The sequence below is a fragment of the Phalacrocorax carbo genome, chromosome 4, assembly GCF_963921805.1.
Source record: "Phalacrocorax carbo chromosome 4, bPhaCar2.1, whole genome shotgun sequence".
Classification (NCBI taxonomy): Eukaryota; Metazoa; Chordata; class Aves; order Suliformes; family Phalacrocoracidae; genus Phalacrocorax; species Phalacrocorax carbo.
Genome location: NC_087516.1, coordinates 56426508 through 56445041, shown reverse-complemented (window position 1 = coordinate 56445041; position 18534 = coordinate 56426508). Strand labels below are relative to the sequence as shown.

The 18534-nt window shown below is 40.7% G+C and overlaps 1 protein-coding gene across 2 annotated transcripts in view; it reads left to right on the top strand.

Moving 5' to 3' along the window:
* LOC104052928 (sodium/hydrogen exchanger 9B2) overlaps window positions 1-18534 on the top strand; it is a 26132-nt gene extending 7598 nt beyond the window's left edge. Inside the window, exons 3-12 of one of the 2 annotated variants that reach the window (XM_064450032.1) lie at window positions 408-591; window positions 2100-2270; window positions 4971-5113; window positions 7014-7141; window positions 8038-8213; window positions 8713-8819; window positions 9924-10073; window positions 12376-12484; window positions 12685-12821; window positions 14409-18534. In XM_064450032.1, coding sequence (XP_064306102.1) covers window positions 408-591; window positions 2100-2270; window positions 4971-5113; window positions 7014-7141; window positions 8038-8213; window positions 8713-8819; window positions 9924-10073; window positions 12376-12484; window positions 12685-12821; window positions 14409-14648 — 1545 coding nt within the window. In that variant the 3' untranslated portion in view covers window positions 14649-18534. The remainder of the gene's footprint in view (window positions 1-407; window positions 592-2099; window positions 2271-4970; window positions 5114-7013; window positions 7142-8037; window positions 8214-8712; window positions 8820-9923; window positions 10074-12375; window positions 12485-12684; window positions 12822-14408) is intronic. The other variant, XM_064450033.1, reaches the window with a different exon arrangement.

Below are 18534 nucleotides of genomic sequence, written 5' to 3'. Positions count from 1 at the left end.
AGTCTGGAAGCAGAACACTATCAAACTGTAGAAAATATTGACAAACATTTAGCTGTATGCAAGACAAGCTGAAGCTGGCCTGTTAATATTGTTTCCTCATCAAATATGCTGATATTGTTGCTGAACAGGGGCTATTTATACTGGGACAGGAGTCCTGTCAGTTACAGATAAAAGGCAAATGTCCTGCAGTCTCTCATATGCAGCTCTTTGTGCCATGCAAAAACAAACACATAACCAAAAATTGCAAATATACTACCTAGCTGGACCATTCCTACCATGACTGTGTAGTTAATGGAGTCATCTGCAGACAGCGTGGTTCTAGTGTATCAAAGCTGATTTCAGGTCTTGTACGCTACCCCAAATGCATGCAGTGCCACTTCTGGGAGAATCTCATTGTTTTCATTCAGGAGGGACCAACAGTAGATGCCAAAGGTGCTGATGGGAATACACAGACAGAAGAAACTGCTCTCTTGAAACACTGTGCTCAGCAACCTCCAGCACCAACAGCAGGGTCTTCAATACCTGCAAGAACATGGAGACAAATATTTACTTGTCCTCCTCAGGGTTTACTGGCCCGAACAGTGACAAATGGTATGTTTAGTTTATTTTTAATTTAGCTTCAGTTTAAAAAAAATGAAAAACGGTAAGTGAAGTACTTGTTTCTCAGGATATGATGATATCTGGCCATTGTCCTTGAAAATAAAGCAGGGAAATAGCTATGTTTTACGCATCATGCTTTTGCTTCAGCATTTTAGCAGGAAAAAAAAAAACCAAGAGGTGAAACAAAGATTTGTATAGTTTTTTTCCTCCATCCTCTCTTCTGTGTTTAACATGTAGGTATGTTTTTGCATTGCAAATTGTTTTCATCAGAAGAAAGACCTCCTAACTCTCAGCTGGATAGTTTGCTTTGGTGTGAGGGCATTGAGGTTGTTATAAACAGAGTGGCATTTTTGGCACACTGGATGGTTTTTTGTTGAATTAAGGCAACAGGCATGAGACTTTACAGTGATACATTCTTTTGTTTCTTAATACCTCAGGCTTGGCAAAGCCAAGAATCCTAACTACAATGTGAACTGACTCATTCTGCTTAAGATTTGCCCTGCACTGAAGGCTCACAGAAGAGAATGCCTGGCTAACCAGTTTTTTCAGACTTTTCCTAACAAAAGACGCTTTCTGTGGCTTTGAGTGCTTCCATAGCTTCTCTCTCACTTGGGATTCTTAGGCTTTTATGTTTGGAAATCTACTGGTCTTCCCTTTGCCACCCATCACCCTCAAATAAGATTAAGAAAAATCCAATCTGAAAATGCAATACATTTTCCTATGGTTATGAGAAGGGGGATTTATTAACACATTTTTTTCTTCTCCTTCGGTCTTCTGCTTTTATATTTATGCATGCCTGTTCTTGTTGGATAACTGTAGGGACAGATTTGGGAACCTGGAAAGAGCACAATATTTTCACATATTTTACAATTTTTTCTCATAATATTTTTCAGGATTTTTTTTTCTTCCTGTGTCTTATCTCTCTGTAATTGCTCTATCTGTACTATATCTGTATCTGTACTGCTTCAGGCTGGCCAGAGACACGACATTTTTCAGATTTTTTTTTTTTTTTTCCCCAGGGATAGCAATGTATTGCACAAGCACATCCAGCCAAGAAATGATACTTAAATTCATTTAAAAATTAGACTGGAGCTGCAGGCATTAGCTCAAAGATAAGCCAGGCTGTACAGCAGTAGGTTCTTACTGCAGCTCCGAAGTATCTGAAGGAAGATAAGCAAATGCAAGATAAGGTAGTGAAAGTCTTTGCTTTAAGTTTGGGGTCTGTTAAGTGCTTTCCAAGGCTCACTCAGTACTTTTTTGTCCTTAATGATGTTCCCGTTTTTTAAAGTATCTTAGCATCTATAAAATCAGAACATCAGTTTAGGGGGCATCAAAGATTAAACACATTGTTATGATTAAGATAATTGTTAAGGTAAGTCATTTTTATTTCTTAAAGCCATGGTACCTTTTTCCATAGTAGAAAGCCAACTGTGACCTAACAGCAAACAAAGTTGTCCCTGAGAGATAATTAAATATGAATATTTCTTGTTTTGTTCCAGTTGCAATCATGGTCCTGGTTTGGGCTGTGGTTTGGTCCATCACTGGGACTGAATGTCTCCCAGGTGGAAACCTGTTTGGAATTCTGTTTCTTTATTTTTTTGCTGTCATGGGAGGTAAAATTTTTGGATTCATTAAAATACGAACACTACCTCCTCTCCCCGCTCTTCTGGGTAAGATATCCGTTTTCTTCCGGCATATTTGTGTTGTCTAAACTGTCAAGTAATACCTGTGTCTTAGATATGTTTGGATTGGGAACAAACAAACTGCATCACACTCAAAATCTGTAGCTTTTCTGAGTGACTTTTTTCTGATCCTCTCCAAGAAGGTGCAAAATTCCCCAAACTGGTTCAAGTGAAGTAGCCTAGATGTTACTGAGGCTCTCCCCTTAATTCTTTGGAGGCCAGAGAACTGTATATATACCTACAGATTCAAAGCCTTCAGCCCCTCTGTCACAGTTACTTAAAATTTTATTTTAATGTTGCTAATCAGGAGTCTTAATCTAGACCTCCTGTTACAGTAGAATAATTAATTCATAAGGAATTATTGCTGAGCTGTTTCACATGTATCTCAGAAAATGAAAATGTTTTCCAAATAAAACATTCCAGGAATTCCCTACTACTGGTAATCCAAAGCAATTTCTTTCTTCTCCTTCCTTTTTCTCAAGATAACTGAAACCTGAGAAAATAAATTCACCACAAGGAATAATTCTTCTGAAAAGTTATTTTGATTCAATCATAATGTTGTTTTTCATATCAATATCTTATTTTATTTTACATAAAAATGCAAAATGGAAATGGGAGATTAAAATGACGTTCATTTTGACAGAAAGTTTTTAGACTTCTTTCCTAGAAGAAGTTTTGGTTAGATTAGTATGATATTGTGATGTCAACAAAGCTGAAAAGTGAAGCACCAGGTTCTTCTCACCAGCTGTGTACTGCCCCCCTTACTATGCTTAGTGCATAAACTAGCAAAGCTGTTGGCAGACAGTAAAACTTCCCAGCAGAGTGGGCTACTGATACCTGCCTGCAGTGCACGGATGTGATTTTGTAACCTGCATAGCTGGTGGTGTGCCTGACACAGTAGCACTGCTTACAGGAGGGTGAGATAGCTTCATGTAGATTTCTGTCCAGGCAGCATGCGTGTTCTTGCACTGCTTAGTTTCACAAGCAAGAATAAATTCAAATGAGAGGGAGGGAAGTTTTGCATACAACATGCATGCCTGCAATAATATGGACACAGTAAGTAACACACAGGGAGTCTGCCCTTCCTAAGCAAACACCCCCCCTTAAGAAAAAAAATATAAGTTTCTGACTGTTTGGATTCTGCTTTTTTTTAATTACATCTGTACCTAGAAGTTATGAGTTAGGCATGAAACTGCTTGTCAGGTAAAACCGAGCAACAGAAACTTAAGCATGATAGCACATGTCTGTAGAGTTGCTTAGGACAGAGTTCATTGTTCAGATCCCCAGTCTTTGAGGAAAACTGGAGAAATCTGTGAGTCGGAAGAGATAGGCAATGTCTTTGAACACTCTTTTTTACACTAAAAGTACAAAGTTATACTCTTACATGCCTTTAATCCACTTGTGCTAGGTGCAGTTGAGCATAATGTGGCTGGCTGAGCACTTAAGCACCTTGTAGTGAGCCTCTGTCTGAGGAAAAAAGGAGTGAAATTGCAACTGAAACAGTCACGTACTGTATCTTGGGTATACATTGCAGAGAGGTTTCTGCAGCAGGCAACATGGAGCAGAGCACTGAAGATATCTGCTGAGGTGGAGTTTTTTGCTTTAAGTAGATTTCTAGATCGGGGTAGCTCTAGTGACTTGGACCTCAAGCAAACATTGCAAAGAGCATGTGATTATTATGCTAGCCTGATATAACTGTCATGAGGTACCACAGATTAATTATGCCACTGTTTTTTTCTGGGAGGTGGTGGGAAGAACAACACCCAAAAGTTTAGCGTGTTCCAGGACAAATCAAATCCACAGCCAAGGCAGGCTGGGACCAACCCAAGCAGAGTGTTTACTTTTCGTCTTTTTTGGTTTCCTCTTTCTTAACGTGGCTAATATAAAATTATGCCACCAAAAAATGTATCTTTGAATCATCAGGACCTACAATGAATCTCTGCAGATCTATAGTTAAAGTCACCCTTTCCTGTACTTTTCCGTATCCTTCGAGAACTACAGTTCCAATAGCTTTGCAAGAAGTCTCTGATTAGACAGTTTTGTTAATATTTGCAAAAGGTTGGATCTTGTAAGTAGCTCAAATAGAGGATAAGAGCAAGTTCCTGGTTTTTACCCCCCCTTTTTTCCCCTCTCTGCATGAGTCATATTGCCACAGCATTTTAAAATGTCTAAGTTAGTCTATGATTAGCTATTTTAGATTGTATTTCCCAGTGAACTCAGCGTCATGGTTCCTGTGATACCTGTATTTCTTACACCTAAGAGGATTTTTAACGTTTTCCAACTTCTGAGACAAATATGCAATATTAGACGATCTTCCTGTTTTCATATTAAAACAAGCTAACAAGGAAAATATCTTTAAGGATGCAGAGGTGTCTTTGCTTATGCTAAGTATGACCTGGTGTACAAAGCTGAATTCTGTTGACTCGCACCAATGTTATGTGTCAGCATCCTGCGGATTTGTTCCCTGGTGACTTGGTGTGTTCTTAGGCCACATTCACTGCTTTAAACATCTCTTTCTTTCCATGCCTCAGTCCCATCATTAAAACATGGCTAATAATTCAGAACATGAATTGGGTTTTTTTGTCTCTTGTAAATACATAATATGGTGTCTATTTTTAAGAATTCTATGCAGCTTTTAGTGCAATAAAAGCAAATAATTTGACAGGAGCTTATTTGCTTTCATTTAAGGGATGCTACTTGCTGGTTTCCTAATCCGAAATATCCCGTTCGTTAGTGACATCGTCCAGATAAACCTACGCTGGTCGGCAGCACTGAGGAATATTGCTCTTTCAATTATCTTGACCCGAGCAGGACTTGGCCTGGATCCAAAGGTATGGCACTAGCCATTTGTGTGAGGCAAAGTATAAAACAGCCCTCAAAAAAAATTGAATAACTGGTTCTGTTAAAACGATCACACTGTTTCGTGTTAGAGGGTCTGCAAGTTAGAGCATTGCAGAAAGTAGAGTTTTTGTTGTATAGTCATATGTTAATGTTGGCACTTGAATTTGTAGAGTAGGCAAGCAATCCAAAAAATTCCTAAAGAAAAATGATTTTATGACTATTTTCCCCCTTGCCTTAAAGAAATTTCCTGAATTTGTGAGCAGAACATCTTGAGGACATGTGCTCCACCAGGCTCTGTCAGGAAGAGTTTATGCTCCCTGGCAAACTCTCCATCAGTTTACACTGACAAATTAAAACAAGTAATGGACAGGATCCCCTATCCTTGAAAGAGAATGTTGCTTGTGTTGATACCAATCAAAAAAAACCCCATCCAACCAGAAAAATCCAAACCTGTCTGTCTGCTTTACCTTTTTTTATTTTATTTTTGAATCTTTGCCATTTTAATGCAAATATGTTAACTGCAAAGATGAGTCCTGCTGTACTACAGAAACAATGCTTCACATCACAATAAAGCCCATAATGCTCCTGTGAACAAAAAAAAGTCTTCCTCCACACACTATGAAATGTGATGTTCCATAAATCAATGAAGGCAAGGTTTTGCCTGGTCAAAATCAGCTGGCTGAAATGAAGCTGTATCATATTGGCCCCTATCTATTTCTGTTTAAGAGGCTGCTTAAAGTTTATGTAAAACTTAGGTCAAGTGTAGCTAGTTCAGAACAACTAAACTGATTTTTCTTAGCCAAGATGAAAACTAGGGAGTTGCCAATGCTTCAGATATTCAGCAAAACAGGGTTTTGTCATTCTTCAAAAATGCCTGGTTTCCTGGCATGCATTCTGCCAAGACGTTGAAGCTTCTATGAACATGGACTTTGTGGTATTATACATGGCCTGGATGCCCAGTTCTGTGGGATTACTTTTCTTCCTATTCCAAGACACCTTTTTTTGCCAAAGGAACTTCATTTTTGACTGACTTTTCTCCCATGCAGCAATCAAAACTCTCATATGGACTCCGTATGGAGCAATGCTTTGATGCAGTTACAACTGTTCCTCATGTAATTGAGGCTGTGAAGGCAAAGATGTCAGTTGCTCTGGTGATTCTCAGCCGTAATTATGCTGGGGTACACTGCACTGGTAAAAAGTGCGACTCGTTGATTATTTTTTTTCCCCATGTCAAAACTAGGGACGTGTCTTAGCAGAGTCATGTTTGTGACTAACTGTTAAAGGCAGCTGTTACAAGTAAATGCTCTGTTTTAGAGAAATTTTGTAATAGAAGTTGCTGAGCCAAATGGAACTTAATCTGCTCTGGATATCAAGTGAGAGACAGCTGAAAGAGACACTTGGCTCCTCGTGCCAAGTTTATGTAGTTCTACAACTTTTTCATGGATTTGGGGATAATTTTGGGGCATGCTCATGCAATTTGTGGGATTATAGCAAAATCTTTTGTGGATGGAGCAAAAGACCTCAAGTAACTGTGGGTAAGTCACCTGTGTTGTAGGTGCACTTTTCAAATGGATCCCAGCTAGTCCTACCTCTCACATTTAGTTTCCTCTCCACGAGCACTCAAACAGAATTCTCTGCCGCTCCTTCCCGTGACATGCAGGAACCTTGTCAAAGCTAGATTCAGTGGGTTTCACTGCCACACTTGGAATTTTATTTCCAAATCCAGTTGTGCCTGAGTCTATCTCTGGCTTAGGCTGTGTAAAGCTGTCATATCCTGTACTGCAGCTCAGAGGGGATTCTTTAATAAACCATATCAGATCATAAACGTATTTCCTCTTTATAAATCCAATGGTACTGATACTAATGTCTGAATATGCTTTTATATTGCAGGCTCTTAAGAAACTCAAAGCAGTCTGTTTACGGCTTTCTTTCGGACCATGCATTTCAGAAACATGCACAGCTGCTGTTCTTGCTTACTTGTTCATGCATTTGCCATGGCAATGGGGATTTATACTAGGGTAACGTACTCTCTTTTTTCATGTATGACAAAGGTGCCTGTTTCCATGCTACAGTTAAATGATCCAAGTGCAGTTAGCTCTCTGCGCTAAGCAGAGACCTCAGTTTAATGCCAGTTAGGAAGCTGTGCTTAGCCCCTGTGGTGGTTTGCTTACCATTCATGTCTGGCTCTGTGGCTAATTTAAAGATCACATTTCCAGGCTGAGGAGAAGTACTTGCATCATTGCTCTTCTGTGTTTGTGATCTGGGTGCTTGAAGAAGAAACAAGGATGGTGCAAACCCTCAGGCTTTAACCACAAGATGGGGCTTTTAGGGACAGAAAATGATACCACAATTTGGAGAATCTTCATGCTGGAATTCAGAATTTACCCATAGAGACATGCACATACAACAGTCTTCCTGTCACAAGTCAAGAATAAGGATATGGCATGTTATATTCTGGCATAATATCCTTGAAAAAGAAACCTTTTTCATCTAGTTCTGTCTATGCCGGGGAACTTGGTCCACACCCGTATACTGGAACAAGATGGATGAACTCCTCCTCCTCTGCCACACACTGATTTTTATGAGAAGGAACTGGGCTACCGAGTCATAAGCATGTCTGGACTGGGTTCCTAAGTTGGACAATCAAGGCATATATCAGGGAGCATAACTGGCTGCAGCGTAGACTCAAGTCAGTCTGTAGAACCCTTTACTTGTAACACTACTGAGCTGGGCAGGAAGCAAAAGCTGATGGCAAATCCGCATAGAAATATCCCTGCTTGTACTTAGCAAGGAAAGGTAAGGAAAATACCTTATGTACAGGTCTGCTGGTTTAAAAGAATTGGGGTCAGAACATTTTGAAGTTTTTTAATTCAGTGCTTTCTTTTTAAGAGAGACTGAGGCTGTGTGTTTTCAGTTTTGTTCTAGGTGCAGTCTCCCCTGCGGTAGTGGTTCCCTCAATGCTGATTTTACAAGCTGGTGGATATGGGGTAGAGAAAGGTGTCCCAACTTTGCTAATGGCAGCTGGCAGCATTGATGACATTCTGGCTATTACAGGCTTCAACACTTGCCTTGGGATGGCTTTCTCTTCCGGTATGCTGGTTAATCTGTACATGGTGAAATCCAGAACAAATAGTGATATTTTGGGGAATGTGTGCTCTGTTATGACTGACTGGTTTGTAACTTAATGACATAAGTTAACGTATGGACTTGAATGTTGAGAGGGAAGTTACCCATGATCAAAAGTTTTGGTGTAGCATTGTCTGCTCTGACTTGTGGGTCACGTCAGCTTTCAGAGAGCATTTTTCCCTGTCTGCTTCTTCAGCTGCCAAGTCTGGTCCCTGCATGCCCAATACAAATGCTTTCAAATTTCCATGGGTTTGGCAATGTTCTCACAGTGGCTCTTTCTCTGGCTTCTCCGGCACACTTTCTTGGCATGAGCTTGCACTAACCAGTTGTTTCAGGGTCATAGGTTCCCCCAAGTTATTTAACGCAGACACTGCCCTGGAATCACCCTTATAGGCCTACAGTGCGGTTTGTGCATGAAGGGTCTGTGTATGGCTTACTGAACCTTTTTTCTTTTGCCAAATAGGTTCTACTCTGTACAACGTGCTCCGTGGAGTGCTGGAGGTTGCTGTTGGCATAGCAGCTGGGGGGATTCTGGGAATGTTTGTTCGATATTTCCCAAGCCGTGATCAGGTAAAAACCCAGTAAAACCATCTTTTTATAAAATAGAGATTCTTTGCTATGGGATATTCTTAAGTTATTCATTTCCAAGCTTCATGTGAAGCTGCTTTTGGGGAAATCTGTGTACAGTGCGAACAGCTTCCAGGTTACAAAGTCTATGTGTGTTCTATACATGATTACTTGTTTACTGTAACAATAACAATGTATGATCTCATAGTCCTTCCTGCTGCAGAGTTTAGAATGCTGCTCTCATTGAAAGCGGTAGAAATGTCCACATATAAAGGAGAAAGGGCCCGATACCTATTTCAGGCAGTAAAATAATAATCAATTAGATTGCTGTGCGACACATAAGATGTTTCCAGTAGGCCTAAGATTAAAAATGAGTAAAGGGGACAGATCATGGGCTTTAAGTGACTGGGCGTTCATTAATGCTAATTAGAATGTGTTACTTTCAAAAAAAAATTAAACTTATATAAAGTGATAGATTAATTTACTATCAAGGGGCAATTAAGTGAGCAGAAAATTGTGGAAGAAAGTAGATATGTTCTGGACTACTGAAGTCAATTTGCAAAGCATCTGTTGCCCTCAGTGGGATGAGATTTTCCTCTTAGTAAATAACATAAGAAATGTACAGGAGCCAAAGAGATAAATAGAAATGGGGAACAATGGCAGAGATATAACTGTCTGCTGTGAGATCAAATGAAACTAGGCTGTCCCTGTGAATTGTTTGTATGACTTTTCCTTAAAAACATCTAGTGGCAAGGAATTCACCTCTCCTTGGATAATCTGCTCCAGTACTTGACTGTACGGGTAGAAAATCCTGTTAGCACAGAGTTGAAGGAGAGCTGTTAGAACAGAGCATCATCTTCCTTGTGGTACAATAAGATTTTGGATGGGCAGAGGAAATAAAACATTAAATTTCAAAAACCTTAATTTCTTAGAAATTAAAGTCCAAAAAAACCCCTAAATTCAACTGAATAGTTCAAGCCTCACTTGAAAGCTTTGATTCTTTCACAATGGTTAATAGTAATTGCTATTTTCAAAATTAACAGAGTAAGCTTTTTCCTCCATTTCTAAAAGAAATTTATTTTTATTTGTCTCTTTCCTTGGTTGCAGGCACCTCTGGCATGGAAGAGGTCATTTTTTGTACTTGGGCTGTCCATGTTTGCTGTTTTTGGCAGCATCTACTTTGGTTTCCCTGGATCAGGAGGGCTCTGCACATTAGTCTTAGCTTTTGTTGCAGGTGTGGGATGGTCTGATGAAAAGGTGAACGTTTACATAAAGAAGCATACCATACCAAAATTCCTTTGAATGTACAGCTTGACAGGAGTTTGAATTTCTGTCAAGAGTGGTAATAGTGCATTTATGAAGCTGTAGGGGGGTGTACAGATTTAAAAAAAAAAAGAATCTGTGTTTGTTTTGGAAGTCTAACATTTAGCATGACAGAAAGTTACCATGAATGTGAATATATATCAATAGGGAGCCTAACATACTGACAGAGAAGTGCTTACAAGATTTTCTTAGGCGTCTTAAGCCAGGTAAAGGAGATTTAGTTGTCAAGGCACTCGACTAGGAATGCAAAGCTTTATGTCCCAGCTCTGTGAGTGCCTGTAACCTTACACAGTCACTTTATGGTAAGATTTACAAACAGGTGTCCAAAATGCAGTTGTGCACATGGCCTGGATGCCCTGAGGTTTTGTTCCCTGGCGTTTTGGGGGGTGAAATGGAAAACAGTGATTAATCATTCTTGCTCATATTTCCTAAATCCCAGCCAGCATATTCTGGATAAACTAGAGAGCAAGTGGCCACAATAAATTGTGACATAAGGCCATACAAAAAACATACAAAAGACTGCTTTTTAGTCACTTTCTCATAACGGCTAAGCCTGCTTCCTCTTACTGTTGCTGCCCCACTGCATTTCTGTACCTTGGCATGTCTCACTGCCTCTTTTGCCTTATGCCATCTACGCTTAATGTTTTGAGGGCATCTTTCTTTCCACAGCTACATGCAGTAGAAGGGGAGAAGAAGAGAAAGGAAAGGGGATCAGATATAGCAGAGTCCACATTATTATGCCCATCTAGACCCTGACTTCAGTAAGATCTCAAGGTTTGTTAAAACTATGAAAAAGAGACCATGGTTTCTGTTTGAAGTATTACATTGTTGTCCAATTTTAAAAGAAGAAAAACTCATCTTGAGACTTAACTCCTTAAGGATGTTACAACTGATAAAGCTCTCTACTGAAAAGCTTTTAAACCATTTCAGAAGGAAGGACCTTAAAAGAGTATATGCAGTCTATAAATGCTTAGTTTAAATTCCTTTGATCAGTGAATGAAGCTTCTTGGCCTTAAGGATGTTGATTTCAAATGCCTTAGCGCTCTTATCAGATACAGTCGATGTCGGCATATTGTATACTCAATGTATTACCAAGGTTTTCCTGCTGACCTTCTCAATGGCCACTACCTCCTACTGTCCCTGTGGAAGTCACTTGGCAAACACTGACCACAGAGAACAAGGAACATTGTACCTATTGCTGAAACAGTTAAGCAGGGAGTAAACATACTGAAATAATGCTGACATCTGTAGAGAGGATTTTTTTAATTCAAAAAAAAAAAAAGGGTGAGGTAACAGGGAGAAATGAGGCAAATAAAAATATTTAGAGGTCTATATATTTTCACCTTGTTCTCTATAAGATTATAGAAGTTTTTGTATTGCAGTCATCTACCATTCCATTGACTGAAGAGCAAGAAATGTTGCAGGATCAGTTCCAGAGGACAGGACATGTCTAGGCCCTGAATTGATTATTAAGTGACAGAGCACTGCACTTATATTTTCCATACACAGCAGCCTGAAAGGTTCGTTTGCTGTTGCAGAACTAAATTAGAAAGAAGTGCCTTTAGCTATGCTACGTGTACCTCTGCACATAAGTGGAAGATTCCTGTTTATCCTGGCAGCAGTTGTTTTAGGAAAATTGTTAGGTGTAAACACAAGGACAAAACATGGCTTTGCCCTTATGCAGTGCATCGCACTGGAAAGTTCAACACTTTTTGCTAGTGTGGGATTTCAGGCTTGCTTAGTCCAGCTTTGCTCCTGCTCACATGGAGACAGGCCTCTGACTGAGTGCAATGCGAGTGGAGTTAGGCCATGACTGAAACTTTTGAGGGCCTGACTCTGCTCAGATGCAAATGGCAGAACATGGTTAACCATGCGGTTCCCAAAGGCTCAGAAACTTCATGGCAAAACTGTTCAAATTACATCTTCCTAAATACTGAAAATCAACCATGCTTTATTTTCCTCCTCTTGTCTGCAAACTGCTCTGTTACTGTTCAGACATCAGTGATTTTTATTTCTCTTCTTGAGCTAGAAAGCCTTTATTTACAAGCAGAAGCAGACACACACTGACCTTCGAAAGGTGCACAACTGATTTTGAATCTTTTAGTATTAGGTCAAAGAAGGAGGAGCAATTCTGGACAATCTTTATGATACATTTTCAGTTTGTCTTTTGATTAATTAAATGTTGCATCAACTTTGCCATATTTTTATGAATTTACAGATTACTTTTGTTTTGCAGAGGGAAGTAGAAAAAATTGTTGCAGTTGCATGGAATATCTTTCAACCTTTTCTTTTTGGTTTAATTGGAGCAGAAGTATCTGTTACATCTCTTAGGCCTGAAACTGTTGGTAAGATCATTCACTAATTATCCAGCTTTCATTACTAGCTTCCAAAGCATATGAAGAAATCTAAAGCAAAGCAGACTATGGCTAAGCACAAAAAGCCCCTACAATGGGCTTGGCATTTTGGAAAGCTACAGTTTTAGGAGGCTTATTCCCCTCAGGCACCTGTGCACAAAAGTCCTGAGAAGTGTTTGTCTTTGTTGCAGGGCTCTGTGTTGCCACATTAGGCATTGCTCTAGTTGTGAGAATCATAGCAACGTTCCTGATGGTGTGTTTTGCTGGGTTTAATTTCAAGGAGAAAGTATTTGTCTCATTGGCATGGATTCCCAAAGCTACCGTCCAGGTAAACATCACTTTCACTCCAGGCTAAATCTGTTCTCCTTAGCAAAGCTCCTTGTAACTAGCACAGCAGTAACAGCGAGAGGATCAGGCTCAGTAACAGCAGAGTGCAGTATATGGACAGTTTGTATTCTAAACTGCCCTAAGTCTGCTTGAAAAGTGCATGGAGAGCTTTCTGTGTGAAGGTGCATTGCTTGCATCCTGGGTTGTACTCTTAATAATGCCAGAGAATTGTACATACATCATAGGAAGTTTAACTATTTCTCAGCTGTTGCATGTTATTGTGCCTTTACATACAGATGTTAAGAACTCTCAAAACAAAGGTAAAAGTGTTTCCCTCTTACACCACATGAAGTGTCTGCAGGGATGGTCACACCAGAGGCTCAGAATGGGTTTTCAGTTTGTACTCATTTTAGTAAGGGGTAGTCTGACACCCATACTGCTAGAGAAGCCTCAAGCTGCCTGCATTCATAGAATCATGGAATCATTAAGGTTGGAAAAGACCTCTAGGATCATCAAGTCCAACCGTCAACCCAACACCACCATGTCTCCTAAACCATGCCCTGAAGTGCCACATGTACATGTCTTTTAAATACCTCCAGGGATGGTGACTTCACCACCTCTCTGGGCAGCCTGTTCCAGTGCCTGACCACTCTTCATTAAAGAATTTTTCCTAACATCCAGTCTAAACCTCCCCTGATGCAGCTTGAAGCTATTTCCTCTTGTTCTATCGCTAGTGACCTGAGAGAATTCCTGCTCCTCCATTTCAGTGATCATTAAGTCATTTAGACTTTGCCTCAATAGCATGATTACTTTCAAACAAAAGTTAATAATCAGAAGAGGCAAGGATTACTGCAAGAGTTGTGAACTAAATTTTCAGAAGCTGCTTTCAGAATGCATTCTCAAGGTGTGGCACTTTAACAGCTACAATATGCAATATACTGGCCCATTTAATTAATCACACATTCTCCAAAAATGTAGATAAAATGGCAGCTAAGCAATGCTCTTCACAGGAGGGAACCACCCAGATAAACTCATGAGCTTAGGAAATTCAAAGTGTAGCCAAGTGAAAATTGTTCTCGTAGGCGTAATATAACATTTACTTTTCCCTGTACTGCCTAGAAAAAAATGGGTTGAACCACAGAATGGTAGGGGTTGGAAGGGACCTCTGGAGATCATCTTGTCCAACCCCCTGCTTGAGCAGGTACCCCTAGAGCAGGGGGGACAGGAACGTGTCCAGGCAGGTTTTGAATATCTCCAGGGAAGGAGACTCCACAACCTCCCTGGGCAGCCTGTGCCACTGCTCTGGCACCCTCACAGGAAAGAAGTTTTTTCTCATATTGAGGTGGAACTTCCAGTGTTCCAACTTGTGCCCATTGCCCCTTGGCCTGTCGTTGGGCACTATTGAAGAGCCTAGTCCCATCATCCTGACACCCACCCTTTAGGTATTTATAGGTATTGAGGAGATCCCCCCTAATGTACTAAAAATGTCAAACTTATGTTAAGTGTTGACTGATGATTAGTCCTTTTTGCTCCTCTGCCAGTGCTAAAGGTTACTTGATCCATCTCAGCAATGTTTTCTTTCCTGCAGGCTGCAATAGGTTCCCTTGCCCTGGACACAGCAAGAAGTCATCAGGATGAGCAACTGGAAAAGTACGGAATGGATGTACTGACAGTAGCTTTCTTGGCTATCTTGATCACTGCTCCAATTGGAGCCCTGGTTATTGGCTTGGCAGGGCCCAGACTTTTGCAGAAGGCTCAGACAAATAGTAAGGAGGATGAGGAAGGTGCTGAGGTTGGAGAAGAAGCAGAGGCCTGTGAACCTTCGTAAGAGAGACAACTACAGGAATATGGTCCTTCAGCTCTTACACTTCTGTTGAGTAAACACAGCGTGTCTGTAATGTTTCTGGAGGAAACCAAAACAAGTGTCAGTTATGTCTGCTATTTTAAAAGCAGCCCTGGTTGAGTTTTATAAAATATTTTTATTGTTGATGGTGCCTTAACAGATTAAATAGCTGAACATTGGGTGAATAGGCTGGCCAGGCAGTGAGTCACTGAGCATTCAGCAGTCAACAGTTACTTGAAATGTGTGGGTGTGAGGCCAGGGAATTGTTCGGGCATGGAATGGAGTCATGAGGTGGATTATAAACAGAAGAAAATGGAGTCTAATGTGAATAACTTCTTGATGGTTGAAACTGGCCTTTGAGATGACAAGTTCAACAGCTCAAAGAATGCAACTTCTGAATTAGAGACTGCTGACACACAGCAAACGAGTCCTGCCACGGGTTGGCGATTCCTTCTCCTTCCTCATTTGGGTTCCAAAACTTGACTTCCCCTGTTGCTATTCTTCCTCACGGCTCGTGCACTCCTTGTACCTTCAAGGGACTGTCAGCTTTGGTTTTAGCAAGAAACAGCAAGTGGTACTTCTGTGCTGAAAGAGACAGTTGAGACTATCAGGGACGCTGGTAATAAAGGTGTTGCCCATGCTGGTAGAAAAAAAAAACTGAGCTTGAAAATGGGATGAGGGCTGTGGGGAGGACTGGGAAAGGGATGTATGGGATTGGGATGGCTGCTTTTTCACCTGTGTACCTCAGCCTTCACACAACACGGTGTCAAGGGAGGGAAATCCAGCTTTTCAGCCACGAAGGGTGGCTACGTCCTGGTGCTGACCACTGTAAGACAGAGGGGAGAGCTCCTCTCAGGTGGGGTTTGCTGGCAGGGCAAGGCCAAGATGGCAATGAATTGTCCCTTTCTTCCTCAGCTCCTTTTGGGGAACTCGGCAATAGCAGCAGACCTCTTGAATGAAGATTCGTGGGTCAGCCGGGGTCTCCTTAGCTTTGTCCTAGGTTAATGCTCATCTGGTGGAGAAAATGCCATGATCAGTTTCTTTTCACATCTGCATTTGGATGACTGCAGCAAAGAAAACCTAGTATTTGCTAAAAATATAGCCAGTTAGTGCTCATCTTCCAAGAGATGGCTGGCTGGATTGACTGTGAAGAGTGGAGGCCTCTCAGATTTGGCAGGGCACTTTTTACCTCTGATTGACACAGAAAACTAATAGAACAGCCTTGAAAAATGTAGCGCTGAGAGGGATGGTACAAAGCAAAAGGAGCCTCACTTTGCCTACCTTCAGAAGGGGGGCTGTGTGAAGGCAGGTGTCGTGAGGAAGCAGTGTTCAGGACACAGCGCTAGCACCCTCAGCACGTACCCACAGGTCCTGTGGGTCTTCCCAGAAACACAAGCTGTGTGCAGTTGTGGGACGTGGTAATGACTGGCAACGCTCGTGTCAAATATCTTGCCAAAACATTTCACCGGGGGAGCAAAAAAGCTCAGATGTGGTTTTCTTCATTTTATTTAATAGAGATGCCTCCTGCACAGTCAGTTGCAATATAGGTCACATGTGATCTTCCCATTCCCAGAAGACTTTCCTTTTTCTCCTTGACTGTCCTAAAGCCAGGAGTAAACCTCTGCTGTTGATCAAAATCCTGCTCTTGCCTTTAGCTTTGGTAACAGTTGGGGTTTAGTATTGACCTGTTACAGCCAACAGCAACTCTTTCTTACTCTGCTCCATTTTGTACAACTGGCTCTTGAGGGCCTTCCCAGCTCCAGTCTGAGGCACGGAGTCACTACAGCATCCCTCAGGAACTGGAAATTTTATTTTGGTACTTTTTAGTAAGGATGGTAGATCGTTCCTGTTATCAAGGTGGACAACGCCTCCTTGCAGATTTCTACACTACAGGTCACTGAACTTGTTTTACAGGATGCTCAGTAGAATATATTTGATGTGTCTAAATATTTTCGGCATTAGTAAGATTTAATCAATTCTGCTATAGCTTTTACACTTCTAATATGCAACACAAAAATATTTTTTAAACTATCTGAAACTGTATTATTTGCAGAGTGTCTATGTACGCCTCCATATACAGACTAATTACAGCTCTCAGTATGTGCACCTTTGTATATGCCTTCTTCTCCAAGCCAAAAAGAAAGCTTCCTGAGGAATATTTAAGGTTCATAGTCTGCAATTCCAGTACAGTGATAAAAATACCAGGAAACTCTTTGTTAAATTTTCCCCTAACAGCTCTCAAGTACATTGACATTTTTCTTACTATACGCACTGCTGTCCTCTCTGCCTCCCTGGGAAACGTACGATCTTCAGTTCAGTTCGTGTTTGTCCCCCGACCAGAAAGAGAGATGCTTTCAGACTGTGCGGATGAATGGTCAGGGTGCTGTGCCTGGCGGTTATTGTGTCAGCCATTGACTTCTGTGCCTGCTCTGCCTTCTTTGCATGGCTAACGGAGGCACTCTGGTACTTAAATGGGGTAGTTTTGATAAGAGCTTATTGCGTTTGGAAACTGTAATGTCTGTAAACCTAATTGATGAGGGAATATGGTGTCCAGTTCATCAGTGACTGTCTATAAAATAATTCTACTTGAGTAAAACTTACAGGAGTAGAAGCTTTATGTAGTTCTTTTTTTTTTTTCATGAAGTTTTATAGAAAGTACAATCTTCCTGCAGGGAGGGATCACTACACCAAATTTGGAGTCTGCTCGGTAACAGAAATATGACATGTAAGGATTATAGCCCTGTAAATTTGAACACAACCTTAAGTATGCAAGCAAACCTCTGACAAACAGCCCTTGTTCATGATAGCCTCTAATACTTGCTCACCATAACAGCATCTCATAAATTGGATTTATCATGTTCCCTTAACCTCGGTGCGCTCTCAATTTATTCATTAGATCACTCCCACCATTCTGAGTGCTTGACTAGCTACACCAATGAAGAGTCTCATCTTGTTCTCTAATCTAAATGAAATTGAATCAATTTTCCTTTCCTTGCAACCATATGCAGATGTTTCTCACAAGACTCCTTTCTCCCAGCTTTTATTCAATCTTCAGAAAGAATCAGGGTGAAGCTATTATATAGACCTGCAGGTCTAAAACAAAAAGTGTTAATGCTTTATAGTGCTCCTCTCCTTACCTTCCAGAAAGGTACAAAACATGTGCATCTTGTCATGAAAAGAATTGTTATATTAGGGCTAACAACCTACGAGACTGTTGGGTTGGAGGTTTTTTGAGTATTTTGACAATTTCAGCTGATTTTAAATAGCAGTTAATTTTGAGAGAGATTATTTCACTTGTTATCAGTTTGTGCAGGTGAAGTCATGACATTTAAGACCACCTCCCTTTTAACAAAAATGCCGTGAAATAATTAATGAATAATGCATAAATTCAAGCCAATAAAATCTTTATGCCATGCCAGTCTCTTATCTGCAGGAAATAAAATTAGAGCACAACGTGCAGTAAACTATAATGAGAGGCACCCCGCTGTCATGCAGACATAACCACAGGCGTAACGCAGGGGATTACTGAGCACAGTATGCGTGCGCAGTTCCAGAAGGTTCACAGGAACCTCTGCAGCAGAAGGGTCTGACAGCAGAGCGTGTTTCTGGAGGCAAGCGGTGGGCAGAGTTACAGCAGGCAGCATATGGGAAAAGAGAGAAACTGGCCATCTGGAAGCAGGGAGTCGCACAGGCCAGGGGATGCAGCGGTAATGTAATTATAATCACTGCTTTCTCTCTTTTTCAGCCAAACCGAGGGTTTTAGACTGAAATCTAAAATCAGCTGGAACACTCATGGTGTAACAAAACAGTGAATAACAGAGGTTTTGCATTTTGCTTTTTAAATAAATGGACTGCAAGAGATTAAATTTTA